The sequence below is a fragment of the Motacilla alba genome, chromosome 3 (genome assembly GCF_015832195.1).
Source record: "Motacilla alba alba isolate MOTALB_02 chromosome 3, Motacilla_alba_V1.0_pri, whole genome shotgun sequence".
Lineage (NCBI taxonomy): Eukaryota > Metazoa > Chordata > Aves > Passeriformes > Motacillidae > Motacilla > Motacilla alba.
In genome coordinates, this window is record NC_052018.1 from 22,092,255 (window position 1) to 22,111,680 (window position 19,426).

Genomic DNA, 19,426 nt, shown 5'->3' on the forward strand with positions numbered 1-19,426 from the left:
AATATGACAAAATATTGTATTATAATCTTTTTCACTTTGTTAATCTTCTGTCATGTTTTAGACTTCTCTACACATTTCTCTGCAGAACTGGTGAAGGACAACCTTTTCAAATTAATAAACATATTATTGTGGTAGATGGGATCATGTTATGAGCTTCATCACACTACTCTTAACATTGAGCTGTTTTAGAATACAACCATTTTATAAAAATCTTGGGATTTGGTAATCCTGTACTTGTCCCAAAACTCAAGCTGTGGAAATACATTTGGCATAAATTTATGTATTTGTACTGCATTGTACATGTACTGGACATCCTCTAACTTATCTAAATGAAAGACAGACAAACTAGGGTAGGCCAAACAGTTAATAGAAGTTTTAGAAATACTGATTGAAATGATTTTTTATTAGTTAGAAGAAGTGACAGACTCTAAAAAAAACCCAACCAGACAAACACATTCAGTTATCACTTTCTTCATCCGATACCATCTCGATCTCCAGCTGTTTTTTCAATTATTTGGAGTAATTAATAAAAAATAAGGAAATTATCAAATTCATTGAATTCAACTTACATGAACAAAAATCTGGAATTATTATTCAAATTCTTATACAAATTTCAAATAGAAATCTGTGTGATCAATGAAGTCTTAATTCTATCTCAAAGCTATCATCATGCCACATATGACAGATATATTTTAATATACAAGCAGCAGAAAAACAATAAAATTCATAAAAACAATTCTTAGTATTAACTTTTTGGTTTATTTAGTAATTTTAAAAAAGTGTTTTGTAGCTCAAGATTTAAAATCAGGCACAAATTTACACTTAAAGAGTTTCTTTGAAGTTATCTATGTTGGATAACTGATTCACATTTAATACTATACACAAGGCTTTTAGTGGAGATAATCACATATTCTATATCTCTACAGTTTTTGAAGTACCACACTTAAGGTAAAGGTAACAAAACTAGAAATTTTTGACTGAAATTTACAAGCTTTAATTGGAGAATTTCAACCTTGAGTTGACACAGATTCTTACAGGTTCAGACTCTGCATTGCATGTTCTTTTCATTAGGAAAAAAAACCTTCACTGCAGTTTCGCATAATCTGAATCTCAATCATTTCAGTGTATGACACTCAGTATAGTTTCAACATGGTCTGGCTACTCATCATAATAATTTTCAGATCTGTTTGTGATTAAACATATCCTGATGTGAACTTTGTCATTCTCCTGACAGCATTATCATTGTACTGCCCAAACTAAGGTGGTAATTGCTACCACATCTAAAAACAGAAAAGTGGAAATAACTAAATATACACACAAACACTTACACAAAATGTATGCAAAAGATAATTTGATTTACTTTTCATTAAAACAGCCATATTTTATCACTTGGAAATGTGTTATTTAAAAGAGGTATGTTCAGTAAGATTATAAATGTTTTCAGGGTTTTTTTAACAGTTCACATAATAACAGGACTTTAGCCTCCTAAAACAGCAGCAGTCAGGTGAATTCAAATTTTGATAACATACATATACATAACAACATAATTCATTAATGTACAAGCGGTGTACTTTTGTTCTTGAGGTGATTGAAAAGTATTGTCATTCTTACCTAATAGAAAATAATACATTTTAAAGAAAATACTGTACAACCTGATATAATGGTGCCAACCCTGCCATTCTGACTCAAGCCTTTTCATGATTCTGTGATTAAGAAGATTTTCTTATCATTTTGTGCATCTATCATACGCACTTCTCCTTTGTCTCCTAGCTCGGAGTTTCAGTTGACTGGGATCTGTGCAGCATGGCTCAGTTTTACTAAGAGAAATGCTGTTCAAGTGAGAGACAATGTGACAGCAAAGCCATGCAAGATTAAGAAAAGTAGAATTACATGCCTAAGAGTAATTTCTGAGAAAAGGGTGGTTAGCAGGTCAAGGATTTAAGAGAAAAAAATACCAACACAGAAAGAAAATCAGCAGCTCCCAAGGAACAACATAGGCTGGAGCTTCTTCAGCTGACTGAACCTGCTGTACAGCAAAGACTCTTTGGAGAGGTACCTCACTGGGTGTAGATGTGTTTTACCAAACAGTTTCATAGCTCATTACTCCAGATATCTGTTTGTGCTTTAGCTAACACACAACAGCTCGAGACTCTAGAGCTTTCAGTACCCTCTTTAGATGAAGAGTTTTCTTGTGAATGATGAAGTTGTGCAAAATGATCTGGAGAGGAAGGATGATTTATAGAGTGAAATTTAAAATTCACATCTAATGATATTCAACACTTTTGAGAGTTGATTAATTTCCAGTAATGGATGTGTATTCCACAGTCATTGATCTAATATAACACAGATGTAAATTAATTATGCATATGTCATTTTTTGTTAATATGTTATGCCAATCTAGACAAGTCAAAAAGTACTTAGAGGAAAGAAAAGAGGTGGGTTATTGTATTTCTCCAGAGAAAATAAATACAGAAAAATAATAATTTTGTGAAGAAGGTTTTATCTTCTCACAAAGCCACCTTTTTACACAATTTTAAAAGAAGTGTCCAGACTGGAATGAACAAGATTTTAGAATAAACATCTTCTAGAAATTTAGTGTTGAGGCATAGGCACTCAATAATTGCTGAAACTGAACTTAGCCACAGACTTGCATCCTTTAAAAACCAAGTTGCTATAACCTAACAGAAAAAAAGCCCTCAGAAATTAGATTACTGGGTAAGAGAGGTTAAATAATTTGGTGTCTCAGCTTGGGCCTTTTAAGGAGGCTCAAGTACAGTTCTAGTTCTCTAAACAGACTTATAACAGATCTTTTTGTCCTTTGGGTTGTTTTCTAAGGCTACAACTGAAATTGCTTCTGAGAGAGGATAAAAAGTACTAAGAAAGAAAAGTTATTTCTGTTTTCATGTCATAAAGTTCGAAGACTGATCATACTCATTTGTTCGAGCACAGTTCTAATAATGCCAATTGTGGGTTTGATTGCCGTATGAGTTATTCATTTAAGAGTTGGTCATGATTTTCCTTGCAGGTCCCTTCCAACCCAGAATATTCTGCGATTCTGTGGCACCCACTGAGAACAATCTTTTTCTAGCATTGTGTTATAGAAAATTATTCATAAAATACATTGGTCTTTCCCACTTAACCAAGTGGTTCTCCATTAATGCTGTATTCAAAATATGCTTGCAGATGGATTTTGCTTTATGTATCCACCAGTTTATGTATATGTTTGGCTTACTATAAAGGCAGCAAATAATTAAACTTAAAAACCAGAACTATGTTAAGTCTTCAGACAGAGGATATATGAGATCATCATCTCAGTAAAATATTCATGAACAGAATGAATTTAAAAAACAAAGCAAATTACCCTTGAATATAAGGGGGTATTGACAAATATGACCTGTATTGGATGGAAATTTGCTGTTTCCTTTTAGCTGGTAATTATTCAATAGAGAATAAGCAATTTATAGAAAATCAGTGCCTATTTAGCAATCTTGTGAAAGAGATGGTGTCTGCATTTGCAGCAAGCTCTCTACCGAGGTGTCAAAGCTGAAGATGAGAGGTACCCAGTCCAGGAATGCAGGACTAACTTAACTCTAGCTTCATACTAGCCTTATACAAATTGAGCTCTTATATCACAGCTCTAAAGGTGGATAAGGACAACATTTTCCACTACTATAGAAAACATCCACTGGAGAATTCTCTAACTGTTTAACTTTCTGCTTATTCTTCAATTACCTTTATGAGTTATTAATTTCACATAGAATCAAACTTTTATTTTAGATAGCTGGCAAACCATCAATATATTTTTTGATCTTGCTTAAGAAAATAGCAAATACAAATATACCTCCCCCCCAAACAAAAACAGCAAACAACAAACAGCATTCCTACTCTTTCAAGATACCAAAGGCTGCTTAACAGACAGATGTTTGAACAAATGTTGATGCTGTGCTTTTACAGTGTGATAGCTAAAATCAGAAAGCAAAAGCAGCTTAGATATTACAGTAGTAAAGATTACATGAAAGTAGAAGCAGCCACATAATCTGTCCTACACAAGAGTTTACTCTGAAGATTGAATTTGTATTCGGCTTCAATAACTGGCAGTTCTTAGGCTGGGACTCTGAAGAGATGGGTTTCTGCCCCTAGTCACTAAACAGATTAGCAATTTGAGAGATGGCCAAGATGAGCAAATCCACAGCATAACTGCTATTACAGTATTTAATAGAGCAAAGAAGTACAAAAGAGATTCAACAGAACTCTAAAGAGCACTGGATACAGCAGCAGTGAAGCTACTGGAACCAAGGCAATTTATAAAATGTACATACAGTCTGTCATAGAGATATTGGCTAGGCTGTCTCCTCTTCCTAGACCAGTACTTTTCTGTGCACTATACTGTGCTTTGACCACTTTGCAGTAGTTACAGGGTCAGGAAATGCAGATGCCTACACTTAGTATTTGCAAATAATATTTTATGAGTGAATATTTCATAAGTAAATAATTTAGTTTTTATGATAAAACTATTTTATGAGAAAAACAATTAGTCTTATGCCAGCTGCTAGAGCACTTGAGCCCATAGCTGTAATACATACCTCAATATTTATTAAATATTTTTGACAGTAAAGTAAAATTCTGTCCAAATACACATACATTCTGAAAACATCCACCAGCAACAGGCACTCTCCCAATGACACTGTCAAAATTAGGGTTGATTCTGTCCTTTTAATTTCTTATATGATTCTGACTACAATTTTATATATTTAAGCAGGAAATGTGTTTGCATTGCATTATATCCCTGGTACTTTCAAAAAGAAATGCAAGTGCTTGCAATGGCATTCTGTTTAAGAGCATCCTGTAATTACTAGTTTGCTACATTAGAAAACCTGTGATAGTAATGTGTTAAGCAGAGTTAAATTAGGATTTGAACTGTATATTTCAAAAATGCATATTTGGTTATATTTTGTAACAGGAGTAGTATAAAACAAACATGCCTACTTCATCTAAATAGCTGAGTAATTCTTTGAATTCATTCTTGCAAGACCCCAAAGGATGATACATAATAAAGATATATGAAAGCATGTACCTTGTCTTTGGAGCATAAATTTTCCAAAGTCTTTTCCATGTATATCACCTTGATAAGTAAAAACTCCTCTTTCAAGCCCTGAGGATACCTAGAATATGTTGAAACAGAAAAAAATATTTCTTAAATTAATAAATAACATTTAGCCATTTTTTTCTGACTCAGACTAAATAATATGGAGCACAGATTTTCACTTTTAGCCTTTAAAATAGTAATGACTTTTCTATGCTATACAATATTTATTACAATATACAATATTTATTATTTATGTCAAATATTTTATTTTATTTTATTTATTTGCAATGGTATTCAAAGTAACACCTGGAATGATTTGAAAATACCTAATGTATATAGCTGGGTTTTAAAATTCTTGAAATGCCATACTCATAATTGAATTAGTATGCAGATATAGAAGCCTGCTGAATTGTTAGATTTAAAACTATTTTCTATAGAAAGTATCATGAGGCAGAAAGAAGAAAAGCAAAAACTAAAACACAGTTTTCCTTCAAGATTAGGTGTACTTTTATTACAGTGAACTATTTACCAAACCGAAAAAGCACAATATTACTAAAGGAGAAATTCCCACTCCCATCTAAGGAGACAAGGCAAAACCATGGCAGAATATGCTGATTCACTCCTCCTTACCTTTCATATACTAAAAATTCTAATCAGAGTACAATAGATAGAAGTTTGTATACATATTTTTGATAGAGAATGGTAATCCAATCTCTACACTGACAGAGTGCTAGATTACATATTTGTAAAACAAAAAAATGGATACATTTACATAGACAATCACAAATTACTTCAGAATTTAATCTCAGCCATCTTTATCCATGGCAGCCTGCATACTTACATAACCATCTAGTGCCCAGTTGTCGTTTTCATACTTGCTTACAAAAATGTCACTTGGTCCTTTAATTTGAAAAGCTTTCAAGAGCAAATGGGCTTCTTCCTTCTTGTAAACACCTATTAAAATAAAGGAGGCAAGACATACCTTTTAAGCAAATTTTCAACCAGTTTGTTCAAATATCCCTTAAAATCTAATTATATCGCTTTAGAACTAAAACAGTTTGTAGAAAGCATTCTGCAATAAAAGAATTTCATAATGTGAAAAACTTCAAGATTTAAAGCACTGTAATGGCTGGATCTTATTTAACTCATCTTTTGCCTCATCACACTTGATAAGAGTATGCAAAGATAGGTTTGTATTGTTTAATTTTATACACAATAGGGCAAGAACAGTTGCATTTTTACACAACATTTCAGAATACAGATAGAATTCATTTCCTGGAATTTCGTTGACCTGGAAAAAAATGGATTTCACTGACATCACAATAGTATATTGATACAGTAGATATTAGTAGTGCAGTAAAAGAAAATTCCAGTTTGGCAACCAACTACTGCAGTTCTCTCTGAACTCTTGACCTTAAAAGATAGTGATAGCTGATAATGTTCTTTTCAAAAGAACTGTAATAAAAGGCTAATTCTGAACTTCAGTTAGATTTGCAAAAAGGAATGCATGATGTTAATTATAAAATATGCATAATTTACAATGTTATTTAATTATCTGTGCCTACATTATGCTCCGCCATTATTAATATCACATTGTTTTAAGATAGATATTAATCAATATTGATTAATTGAGCTTTCAAGCTTTACAATTCTTAATATGCCTATATACACTTTGTCTGCCACTTCAGTATTTCCTGTGAGTTCAACACACCAATGCTATCCAACAGTCTGAGATGAATAAACCCTACCTCAATATCTATTTGAAATATAATGGCTTAAACAGATGGGTGACTGCACATGAAGTGACAGAAGCCTGTGCAGACCATTTCATTAAAACCTTTCCTTTTGCAAAAGAAAATTATTTTTAGCAAAAATATAAAGTTTTTGTTTAATTTTCCATTTGAATGTAAAATGCATCAAAACTGAACAGATTAAAAAAATATTATAAGAACTTCTTTAACACCAAATTCTGAACCTACCTGATAGTTTGAGCTGTATGTTGGATGCCTCAATGAATGTGGCATTCACTTTGCTGCTTGTAGTATTGAACCAATCAACAGTGAGAGTAGCAGGCTGTCTTTTTCCTAAATATTCATAAAACCCTTTCCATAATGAATTTATAAAAAACACGTCTGAAGGAACTAAAAAAAATTGGGGTAGAGAGGGGAAAGAAACAAAGGAAGAAGTAAACTACAATGAAAGAACAATCTTTCTGGCCAAACTTATGCTCGTAATTTTTTAGACAATCAATACACTGTTCTGAGGAGGTATTATAGCAAAACTTTGAACAATACAGACAATATATCTAATAACCTTTCCACACAATTGCCTGTAATATACTACACCTGTCCATCATGTTACATATTCTCAAATAACCTCAGACTTTATAGCTGGTGTGATTCAGCAAAGTCCTCAAGACTATGAAAAAACAATGGACTCTTCCCCTAAAGCCCTGTACCTTTAAGGTATGAGGAATAAAAAAAAAAAAAAAGTATTCTAAAACCAGAGATTCCTGCAAGGAATGTCTTAGGCCATCCCTTTTGTTTCATGGACCTACTGAAGAAGCACTGTGTGATTTTGAACTGACTATGAATGAATATTCAACTGAATTGACTGGATTTCTGGTAGTTTTATCAGTCATTTTTAGACTTCAAAGCTTTTTTCCATACAATATTACTGCACCTATGAAAAGTGAAGTTTTCAAAGAATGAAACTTTTTTAAAAATTTAAAATAAACTGCTGTTTCTTAGCAGCTGCAGTTTGAACTATCTGAAGTAAAAATCCTACAAAATGAAGCATGAACTAATGCAAGAAGTATATGCATTTGGATTATCTATTTTATGTGATTGATATCTTTCCTCTATACAGAAAAAAATTATTTAGGTATTAGATGTCATATTTTAAATTGTTTAACTAACCACAAGATATCTTGACAAAATGACAGCGCTAGCAAGTATTAAAATTCACCCTTTCTATCCAGGACCACTACAAATGATACTTTCTAAATAACTAAAGACTGACATTAGAAGCGTTTCCACTTCTTATTACAATCTTAAGTTAAATAATCACTTTTTTTTTTTTTTTTTGCATTGTGTCAAACTCTGAGCACATATATAGGCAGCTGTCTTTACTGAAGGAAATTTATCAGTGCAGGTATTCTCTGTATCCATATTTTAAAATTCCATGGATATTTCCTCCTCTACCTAATAACTTACTGCAAAAATGAATCAAGAAAAGAAACCCAGGGCAATAATACTTGACATGCAAGACATCTGAAAATCAGAGAGCTGAGTGACTAAAGAATAGCTGTTGACTAAAGGATAAATAACTTCTTCCATTTATTTTGCCTTTAGGTTGAGCAAAAGTCATAAGCAAATGTTCAAGCTCAGTGTGGAATGATTTGAAAACATCATTAGCATGTTATTGGTTCTATCACTGGATTCCAAATGAGCAGAGACCTATTAAATGGCTTTGAGTGTAGTGTCTTTGAATAACTGGAAGTGTTCCCTTTCCAAAGTAAAAGTCAGTGGGGCTTTACACAAGTTTACCTCAATTTACTACCAAAAATCTGTAGCATTACATTTCAATTGGTATGTCACAGTCCTTAGAATTTGTATAATTTCTGTAAATACGTGGATTCTGTAAAGGGTCTTTCAGACTCTTCTTCCGACTCATTTCTCATTTTTTGCTACAATAGTGACATAGCTAAATTTGAAACTTGTTATTCTATAAAGAAACATTACAATTATTTTTATTTGTCTATATTTTTAATCAAAATTGTGTGTCTGACATATTCCCATGAAGGTGAATATCTAGTATTAGTGGTATGACCCAGAGAGGTACTATGTAAGACTTTTGTAAAGGACTCCATACTTCCACCACATTCCAGCATCTTCAGTACATACTTTGTCTAACAAAAGTAGTACCACTATTTTTGTAGTACCACTGACTCAATATTTACAGAGTTTACATTTGCAGATGAACAGAATCAGCAGGGGGGGAAAAATTGTATTCCTGCTTCCACAGCTGTGTTTTTTTAAAGCGTCAAAACACAAATGCTGCGGTCTCCAGGGATGCTGCTTTGGAGAGGGTCTGAGATGATTGTGCTGAGCACTTAGAAGGTCTCACCCCCTGTGTGCAAATGCAAAATAGTAGAATGAACTGGCTATTAGTATGCCAATACTGCACTGACTGTACTGATTGTTCTCAGGACATGACAATTGAGAAATCCATGGCTACTCATTAAAACAGCTTCCTAACAATTATTTTGAAGACCATACAAAGCAGTGAGAACAGTGGAAACCAAACAGAGTAATACAGTTCTTAGTTCTCACATGGATATTATAAGAATTCTTTAGTTGCAACTTATACTCAGTCATGTAAAAATGTTTACTATTGCATATGAAGACATTAGTTCTGCCAAAAAAACCCCAAACAAAGAAACAAAAAACCCCCCAAGAAATCAATAAATATAACTTGCATTCAGTTGTCTAAAGGCAAAAAATCAGAACATGAATCTATTCCGTTACAGAAACTATAGTTTACCAATATTAATTTTATTCTGTTCAAAAATAAAGATAGCAGCAAATCAAATTGCATCAAAAGTCAACATAACAAGGTAAAGGAGGTGTTTCAAAATACCTAATGTTCTATAACAAAGAGAATTAACAATTTTAAAACACAGAATAATAGTGCAGAGCTGTTTTTTGAAAAGCACTTAAAACATTTTCTTCTTAATTACTCTTATTTGTTAGTTTCACTTTTCTGTTTACTATTATTGGCCATTTCAATAGCAGCATTTAATTATTTTTAATAGCTTTTAAATAGTACTTATAAAAACTAGTTTTAAAGGACATGATATTGTATGAATTGATACTGACACTGCCTACTAGGTCTACATTTTAATTTGGCACTGAAATTTCAAAACCTATGTGAGAGCAGATTAATGCATACCTTAGGTGTTTGGTGAGGTGAAGCTTCCAAAACTTGAAGACTGTGTATTGATTATAATGAATGAACACTGTATCCTGCTTTATTGTGAGTCTGTAGAACTCATTTATGGACTCACCTGACACTCTCTCTAATAAACTCTCCAGGAAGGTTAATTATTAGCAGAAATACCTTTTTATCCCATCTACTCTACAGAGTCCTTCTGTGAATTGCCATGAGTGTGAATCATTAATCTTATTTTCCCTGAAGCTTTGCTAAATATCAAAATATAGAATTGCAAGCTCATTTATTTTGTGACAACTGTGCTTATTGTTGAATAAATTAAAAAAAAAATTAGGACTTTCATTTTCTGAATGAGGATTTCTCAGATGCATTTGTCTATTTTGTCACTGGCAGGAGGAATAGGTTAACTGCACACATGGTCATGAGGTGGCATAGAAAAGTAGCAGTAATGTTTGTCTGCCTTGCCACCTGTCTGCTGGTCCACACTGTTTTGGAAACCTTATATTGGAGTGCATGGAGTGTTTATGTGAAATGATGGCCAAGAATTTCCAAAAGTGGTTTTGGGGTGGGGTTTTTTATATGTCTTACAACACTTGCAATGTGAAGGGCAGACAGAACTTTGACTGAAACTAATCCCTGCAGTTATAGTATACACTCATTATAAGGCTCTCCATTATAGCAATATCTCTGATATAAAACTACATCAAATATAAGGTTTGTGTATATAAACTTATTTTGTCTGTTTGAGAAGAGATTTTGTGCAATTCAAAAAATTGTAACTCTAGAAATTTTTAAAAAGTTCTTTGTGAAAGAATTTCATTTACTAGGTTTCACATGTCACCTGTTATTATGAAAGATCTCAACATTTATATTCCTTGAAAATTAGTAACAAATACTTCACTAAAATATTGGAAATAGTTTTATTATCCATAACAATATTGGGTGTAAATCAATTTAATTTATTTAGATCTAAAGCTCTTCTTGTATACAAACCTGGAGTTTTAGTTATTGTTTCATTAACTTCTCTCACTCCTTTACCTACAAGTAAAAAGACAAATTATCATTTTCATGAACATATTTGTGTGGTTTTTGTATTTTTTTAATAAAATGTTAAAACAATACCTGTTGGATGCAGTCATCTTTTATCCAATAGAATCACTTTTAAAACAGAAATAACTTTATTGAATACTTTACATGTTTAAACCTATCCACTTGCACAAAAATATCAGAAAATAATTTAGGTAATTAACATTTTTACTGTGGAATGTTGTCTGACTAGCTAAGTATCTCATATTTAGGGCTAAAATGTTTATATCAGTCCCAGTGCTATAAAAGAGAGCCTTATAGAAGGGACAAATACTATATCTAATTATGAATAATAATATTTGAAATATAGTAAAAATTGTGTTAGGAAAGACTGATGCATTTATGACACAAGCCAGCAAGAGCCAGATAGCTTGATTCATATAACAGGATCAGATATCATGGGAAAGGGTCACAATTTTTGACTTGAAAAGGAGCAATTTGCTATATTTCAGGTACACTCAGCAAAGTTATGTCCATTGATCCTGATCAAGCTCTGGACTCATCATTTGGCACATTAGAAAGGATAGTGTCCCATTGGAAGACTTGGTCTTGCATACTGGAATTTTTTTCTCTCTTTAGGAGCAGAAATTCACAAATTAGACTGATCACTTACTAACAAAGCACAAGAACTGTAGGACACTCAATAAAAATAGTACCTAAAGAGTGTAACCCAATCTTATGGAAATCTTTACTGCATTTTATCTTCAATAAATAAAATTTTAAAAAAAAGATTACTTTTCTGAAGTTATTAATGATACAGTATCTATGAAAAATCATCCTTTAGACACACAGAATAAAGATAAAATCTGATATGTAGATCAAATGACAATGCTGTATCAAGGAAGTCTGCCCTTACATTAAAGAAAAGTAAGTATTGCTCAAACATCAAAACTATTCAGGACACTTTGATATATTAAAATTAAAAATCATACTGCAAAAACTGTCCCATGGCATCCATTTTTCCTCTATTCAGATTCTAAATATAATTTTATTTTATTTTTATGAATTGAGAACTAACAGCCATGTTGATTTGCATGTGAAGAGCAAATTAAGACTTCATAACTGTATACATGGATTTACTCTAAAAAACTATATGACAGTTACACTGATATAAAAGTGGATTATAGTGCAGAGCATTTTTTTCTTATTTTTTGTTAATTTTTAAATTTCCTTAGACTAAAAGTATATCTGCATGAATCTAAAAGCTTAATCTAAAAATTAAAAAAAATTTCTTGTTCTTATAGAAAATCATATATTAAGCACCGAATACACTGAAATACCATTTAAAACTGTGACATAAAGATAAATACAGCTAAAGTAGTACTTAATATTGTTTAGGTTGTGTTTGCTATTATAAGGGTAAACATTATGTGTGTCTGTGCACTTGTACACCTTTTCCTCTTCCATGCGTTCTAGATGTTATGTTCACTTCAATTTCTTCACTATTTCTTTCATAAAATAAAAGCTGTAGTTCCATGTGTGTCATTAAATGGTAAGTGAAAAAAATCAATACTACTAAATAAAACAAAAATTTCAGGGAAAATTAATCCAAACCCAGTAGGATCCAAGAAATCACGTGAGCAATGACTTACTTTTACAAATAGGTGATTTTCCTGTCCATTTCATATCTGGCTTACATGTCCGATGCTCTGATCCACCAGCAAGAAAAAATCCTGGCTGACAGGTATACACCAAAGTATACCCTAAAGTAGGAAGATCTATTGCTTTCACATCTACATGGGCTGGTGTTTCTGGCTGCCTGCAAGCATGAGCTGCAAAGGGGTTTTTACAGTTAGAAAATGTAGTGGTAAGCAGTTTCCATAGAATTAGACAATCCAATTGGAAATAAATGCATGGCATTTCTGGATAGTTTTTAGCAATGTCAAGTAGCTATTGTAAAAGTAACACTCAGAGTGTATAGTTATATTATTGTGGGATGGAAATGATACTATCGTGTATTTTTAAATAAGAAACCAACATCAAATCATGCTAGGAATCAGAAAACAGTTAAAATGAGGGGAAGCACATGCCATTGTACATGATGCAATGATTGGTCCTGTGAATTATTGTACTGTCACAGCTTCAAGCATCACTCGCACTCTGTGTTCTGAAAATTAGAGTGGTTACTGTGACAAATGAATGCAATTCAATTGAAATAAAGATTCCACAATAATGTTTTGTCACAGGGCATTGACTATAACAGATTTGGTTACTCAGTATGCTTCTTTCTTTGAACCACATGGTGTTCATTTATAACAACCCGAAGATAATTTATAACAGGATAAGAATCTCAGGTCATTGCAATGAATTACTTTTAGCTCAGGTCAGTGTATTTAAATAAAATAGTTATTTGATGACCTCCAACTCACACAGAGATATAAGTAATTTGCATAACTATGCATAGCCCAGAAAAGATGGGTTTTGCTGAGTTCTAGTTTATGATTCATAAAATACTAGGCAGCAAAATAGTTCCATGCATATTTAAGGTCACTTTCCATTCTTTATTAATCCATTACACACAAAAAAATATTTCTAGTTTAATTAAAGTAGCTAATGCAGTAGGTTAAATACAACAGAATTTTTGAGTAAAACTGATAGAATTATTGTGAACTTCAAAAAAAAAATCTGAAAAATCTTCCTTCAAATTAATACCCCAAATACATCTTTGGTCTTTGAATAGGGAACAACAACAAATAAAACATTTAAAAATATGTTTTACATAAAGCTGCCAATCCTTGTAGCAAATAATTTGTCATGAATTTCCATATGTATCACTTTGTAACTCTTAAAATTGCACACTGTTCTAAGTTGTAAGAATAGAAACCAGACTTACGAATGCATTCGGATTGAATGCCACTCCAAGTTAGGTTAGCAAGACAAGAACGAGTGGTAGATCCCTGAATATGATAACCTTTTCTGCATCTGAAATAGACTGTGCTCCCAACCTAAGGATCAAACCAGAATATTAGGCAGAAGAAGGATCCACCATGTGTAGTCAGATATCAAGATAGTGGTAAGTTAATACAGGTTTTTTTCAAAAATAAAAATGTTTTTACAGTTCTAGAGTCACAGTTTTGTTTTTTTTTTTTTTTTTTTTACTGTGATGAAATAGTTGAGGAACTCATTCTTTTGTGATCTTATTTAAAAGCAAAATGTGGAAAAATACTGACTATTCCCATGGAAAATAATTATATTCATACATTTCTGCTGATTAATTTTTCAGTATGAGAAAAACAAACTAAATGCCTGAGATGCTTCTCTTTCCTGTATATCACTGCATATATTTTGATAGACCATAAAGTCACTTCCAAAAGTTTTTGTTGTATGATTTGACTAAGTATGGGGTTTTTTAGAATAAAAAGAAAAAAAACTATGAAGAACTGTTTCATCTACAAAGATATTCACTGGAGAAAACTCCATGTGAAAACTTCTTATATTGCATTTATTACTATTAACTTTTATTGGAAATGTTCATCTAGCAGACTGAAGCCATGGAAAGCCTTCCTATGGTCAAATATGATATGACCTTTGTCAAAAGAAAAGTTAAAAATAACTCAGAAAATGCTCTTTAGATTTCAACTGGGAATAGAAATGCATGAAAACTACAAACAAAATTGCAGGTGAAAATGAATTTTCTTAAGAGATGAGAAAGAGATTCTGTGGAGAGTTCTAGTAAAATGAACTTATTGATGGTACTGACGAAAGTAACCAGAATGCAACTCCAGGCCAAGTTGTTTGATGATAGGGGGCTAATCAGTAAAGCATGACTTTTGTTTTGGATAAAAAATCTGGTCAATAATAAGTAAATAAATAAATAAATTAGACAAAATTCACATTATTGGAAATTATATTATGTTAATAAAGTAACATCTCACACAGACAAGTTGCAAATGAGTAGTGATCAATGTGTATTAGTAAGAGCTTGCAGTTACAGAAAGGCAGATAGCTGCGCACTACAAATGTCATAGAAGACTTCAATGGAAGTTAAAAATTATCATCTTCAGAAGTAGCTATCTATACACTCAATTATATAAAACCTGCTTGTCATGACAGATGTTGAGCAAATGGACACCATTTCTCCCAGAAGCAGCTTGGGAAAATCACTGGTGTTTTTAAAGGTCATATTAGTGATATGGCTTTGTGAAAGACTTATGTCTTTCTAACTATTTTGAAACATATTATTCTCTCTATCCTGTCAAGGACACGCAGTATGTCTTTCATAGGGAGTAGAACAGTGTGTGGCTAGTCTTGAGTCTAAGTCATCTTCCTTGTGCCAATTCTGTATCTGTCAGTAATAATGAGATGCAAATCTTTTCTCAGAGCTCCAAAAGACCAAGCAGAAAGTAACAGAGTTCAAGGTAGTTAAAGAGTTATACTGCTTTTTCATTTTACTGGTAAAAGTTAAAATAGAAGCAGCACACTCTTTGTATAATACTTGGACGAAAAACACTGGGGGCATTTATAAGTCATAGTGTAGGGAAGCACAAAAGGCAAAGAATAAATGGGGCAAGACAGGATGCTGGTAAATGGGAAAACCCTACAAAGATCTGCTACCTGTCATCACACTCTACTATAATGAGAAAAGACTGCTGAAAAGTGTTTTATAAAAGCTTGGCTCTGTAATACAAACAGGAAGCCTATGAATAATGTATGAAAAACCCCCAAAACAGTCTAGTTCTGTAGCCACTGGAGAGAAGTCTCCATGTTGTGGTACAAGATAGCACTCTGAGAGTGAACACATACTGGAGAAAGACTTAATACGCAACAGAGGAAGACCTACTATGGACTCTAAAGGTGAATGAGAAGAGAAGATCAGTTTATTTAAACATGAATAACCGAACGTAGAACAGTGAGTTGGCCAGTACAATTATGAAAGACAATTGTGAGGCATATAAAAGGGAGAGATAAAAATAAAACAACCCCCTGTTAAAATTAGGTGCAAAGATTTGAGTTGTTTTTAAAGAGAAAATGGGGACAGGAACAGACCTAAGATGAGACATCGGAAAGGCAACTGCACTTATTACTGGAAGCAGAACTGCCATGGGTAAGGCCACAAGATGTGGCTCAGGGACAAGTGCCTCAGTAACTGTGAGCCAGGCAGGAGCTGAAGGTGAAGAAAAGAGCTGACAGCCACAGCAACAAAAGATAGAAGAATTGTAGGAAAGAGAGGAACCAGAGGAACTTACAGAAAGGACGTTTTGGAAAACAGTTCTACTAATTCGGTCGCAATGGGCACACTGCCCTAGGCTCAGAAATAAGCAGCAAACCCAACAAAACTTACTTTAAATTTCAGTCACACATATTTATACCTGAAAGATCTATCCACAGAAAGTTTATCAGTCTATATAATGACTGTGGATTGGTTATTGTTGCATCTACAGTTATATATAGACCTCAGTCGCTTTTCTGCCTCTCACTCGTTAAACTAACAACCTGTGAGGAATTTGGAAATTACAGAAAGGATATTCATCACAGAGAACCTGGACATAACACAGAATAATTTTATCTTGTTTGACTGAATAAAATATAACATGAATTTCTAATTTAGTAAAGCCACTTGCTGACTTTTTTGTCAAGGACTACATGGCCTTTGAATCACACAGGTCTCCGGTTGTTAGGTATTTACTGACTATTCATCAATGTATGAAGGAATTATTATCATAAAGCAAGGTAATTATATTATGTCATATCATATTAAGTAATCAATTTATAAATAGCCCTCCGTACTGAAGTCTCGTAAAGGACTGAATACATGATATATTGCAGGGTTAGAAGTTCTTTCTTTAAGCTGAATGTTCTAAAAAAAGCTTGGCATGAAGAATGAGTTTTTATTAAAAAGAGGGTGGAAATTTCTCAAGGTTTGCAGTGTGAGAGAAGCAAACTCAATGCCTGAGATGCCTCTCTTTCCTGTATATCACTGCATATATTTCAATAGACCATAAAGTCACTTTCAAAGACTACAGATACGTTTCTCATTAAATTTCTCAAAATGTTTCTCATTAAATTTCTTATGTAATTATTAAATACATTTTCATTTTAGAAAGTTAATAAATAATAATTTAAAAATTACCTCATAACCTCTGGAACTATTTTGTATTCCAAAATGTGGAGTACCAGGGTCTGTACATGTATTGTGAGCTGGATCTAATGCAAAATATGAAACACATATTATTATGGTATGAAAAAAAATACTCTAAAACTGTTTGCAAAGATGAAATCATTTCATCAATGTCTAGTGATGATAAGAATTCAATTTTTAATTGAATGCATGTTTTTCTATATATTACACTAGTATTTCCAACTAAATTACCAGGTATCTCATAGTAATTTGTTTCAGCACATGATCATTTTTTAAAAGGTTTTTGCAGGTATTTCTGGTTGTGCAGACTTTACAGTTAGGGTTGCATTAATTTTTAGCAATCTTATCCTTTTAAATCTCTTTGAATCCATAGTATATTTCACAATTCAACATGCAATTGGAATACATATAGAAATCTTGAGAAATCTTCATATTTTCTTTATTTCAAATGAACAGCCTAATGATAAGTATTTCTAAAAACACCACTTCCAAAACAAAACAACTAAAACTCCTCAAACCCAAAAAATTCCACAAACTAAAACCCCAAACCCATAATCAGACTGCTTTCTTATAGCAAGGAAATACTTTTTATTTTTGTATAGGCTTTTTTTTTTCTATGTCACAAAGAAAGCAAGTTTCTAATGGAGCACCACCTCAGTTGTTGCTGGAGAATAAAATTCCCTCCATGAAAAAAGCACAAGCCAACATATTAATTGCTCTGTTTCATGAGAGTAATTTAAAGCAGCCTGGAACTACTTTTTCATTCAGTAATGCCCACATTCTTGTGGTGGCTTTGTAGTTGCCCAGTCACATCCACCAGCTAGACAGCACAGTACTTCATCCAGTGGATTTTTCTGTAGTATGTGATTCTCCCTTGGCATCCGAGTCTGCTGTGTGCTGACACTGAATTATGAAGAACACATCTTGCAACTATACTTCATCTGTAACAATTTTTAGTTTTCTGTAGAGCAAAAATTGAACTTATAATTTACAATAACGTGATTTTTTATTTCACTCTTGGACAACTCCCATTTTCAATACTGACAATTAGTAGAGCATAAAAATTCAACTGGACTGATATTTACCAAAGGTTTCAAAAGTCAGGTGGATGTTGACCTAAAGTGTAAGAATGAAAAGCAAACATGCTCTTGATGTTGAGATGCTTGAACGGCTCAGGAACTTTTTAAAAATTATCAATAGCTGGAATTCTATTTCTAATAAGAGGCATGAAACTGAATTGAATTTTTAAGATAGGTCTCATCTGAAGAACCCAAAGGAAGACTTCACAAAGTATTCTAAGGAAACTATTGCTATCCAGAAACAGAAAAGCTTCCACCATATATTTTTTTCAGGTCTAGTTCTAGATATTGTCACCATTCTTAAACTTCAAATTCCTTAGAAATTTGATCTGTAAATATGTTAGATGATCCAATATTTTCCTTATACAGTGACATAAAAACTATGATGTAAAAGAAAAATTTGTATCTTTGATACACTACTTTGCATGTGCTTCTATATTATACTATATAAAATATAAACAGAAAGTGATTATTACGTTTTCAAAGTTGATTTGTTGCATCAGATGTGAAAATAGCTTTTTTAAGCCTTCTTGCCTCTGTAGCAAAATATAGGCGTAAGATGATTGCCTAGTTTGCAAAAACTATAGAGAGAGGTTTTTAATTCATACAAAATAATTCTGTTGACTGGTATGTCTTCATTTAAAAATACAGGCTGCTTTCAATAATCATGATTACAATATTTTAGATTTTTTTATTATAAAACTAAACTAATTCTCTCTAGCAAGTCACCCAAAATGGGATCAAATTCTGATATCAGTGGGAGTTAAAGGTGTCAATCTGATTGATGTAACATGCTGAAAGCCTACCAGTTGTACAACAATCAATGAGAAACTGAGAGTATTTGGGAATTAATCAGAATTTCAAAAGATCAGAGATGTACAAGCCATGTTCACAAAGTCGAAAACACTTTGATTTAGGATCAATTCTGAAAAATGCCTTTAACTCTCCAGTGACAAAATCTGGTCTTTAATCTGCCACAGTCTACTGCATATCCGAGAAATACTAAAAATAGATGGATCAAATTGATGCAGTTGCACTTACTGACATTCTGCATTTCCAGCAGACAAACAACCCTGTAAATATACAAATGCAATTCATATGCAATTGTGTTTATCCTATAGTATTTATGCTCAAAATATAACC

At 32.6% G+C, this 19,426-nt stretch overlaps 1 protein-coding gene across 2 annotated transcripts in view; it reads right to left on the reverse strand.

The window, feature by feature from the left end:
* Positions 1 to 19,426, reverse strand: part of CSMD1 (CUB and Sushi multiple domains 1) — a 1,065,169-nt gene that overhangs the window by 7,916 nt on the left and 1,037,827 nt on the right. The window contains exons 62-68 of one of the 2 annotated variants that reach the window (XM_038133050.1): positions 17,196 to 17,269; positions 13,959 to 14,070; positions 12,718 to 12,897; positions 11,033 to 11,077; positions 7,066 to 7,227; positions 5,928 to 6,040; positions 5,075 to 5,162 (exon numbers count right to left, since the gene is read on the reverse strand). In XM_038133050.1, coding sequence (XP_037988978.1) covers positions 5,075 to 5,162; positions 5,928 to 6,040; positions 7,066 to 7,227; positions 11,033 to 11,077; positions 12,718 to 12,897; positions 13,959 to 14,070; positions 17,196 to 17,269 — 774 coding nt within the window. The remainder of the gene's footprint in view (positions 1 to 5,074; positions 5,163 to 5,927; positions 6,041 to 7,065; positions 7,228 to 11,032; positions 11,078 to 12,717; positions 12,898 to 13,958; positions 14,071 to 17,195; positions 17,270 to 19,426) is intronic. The other variant, XM_038133051.1, reaches the window with a different exon arrangement.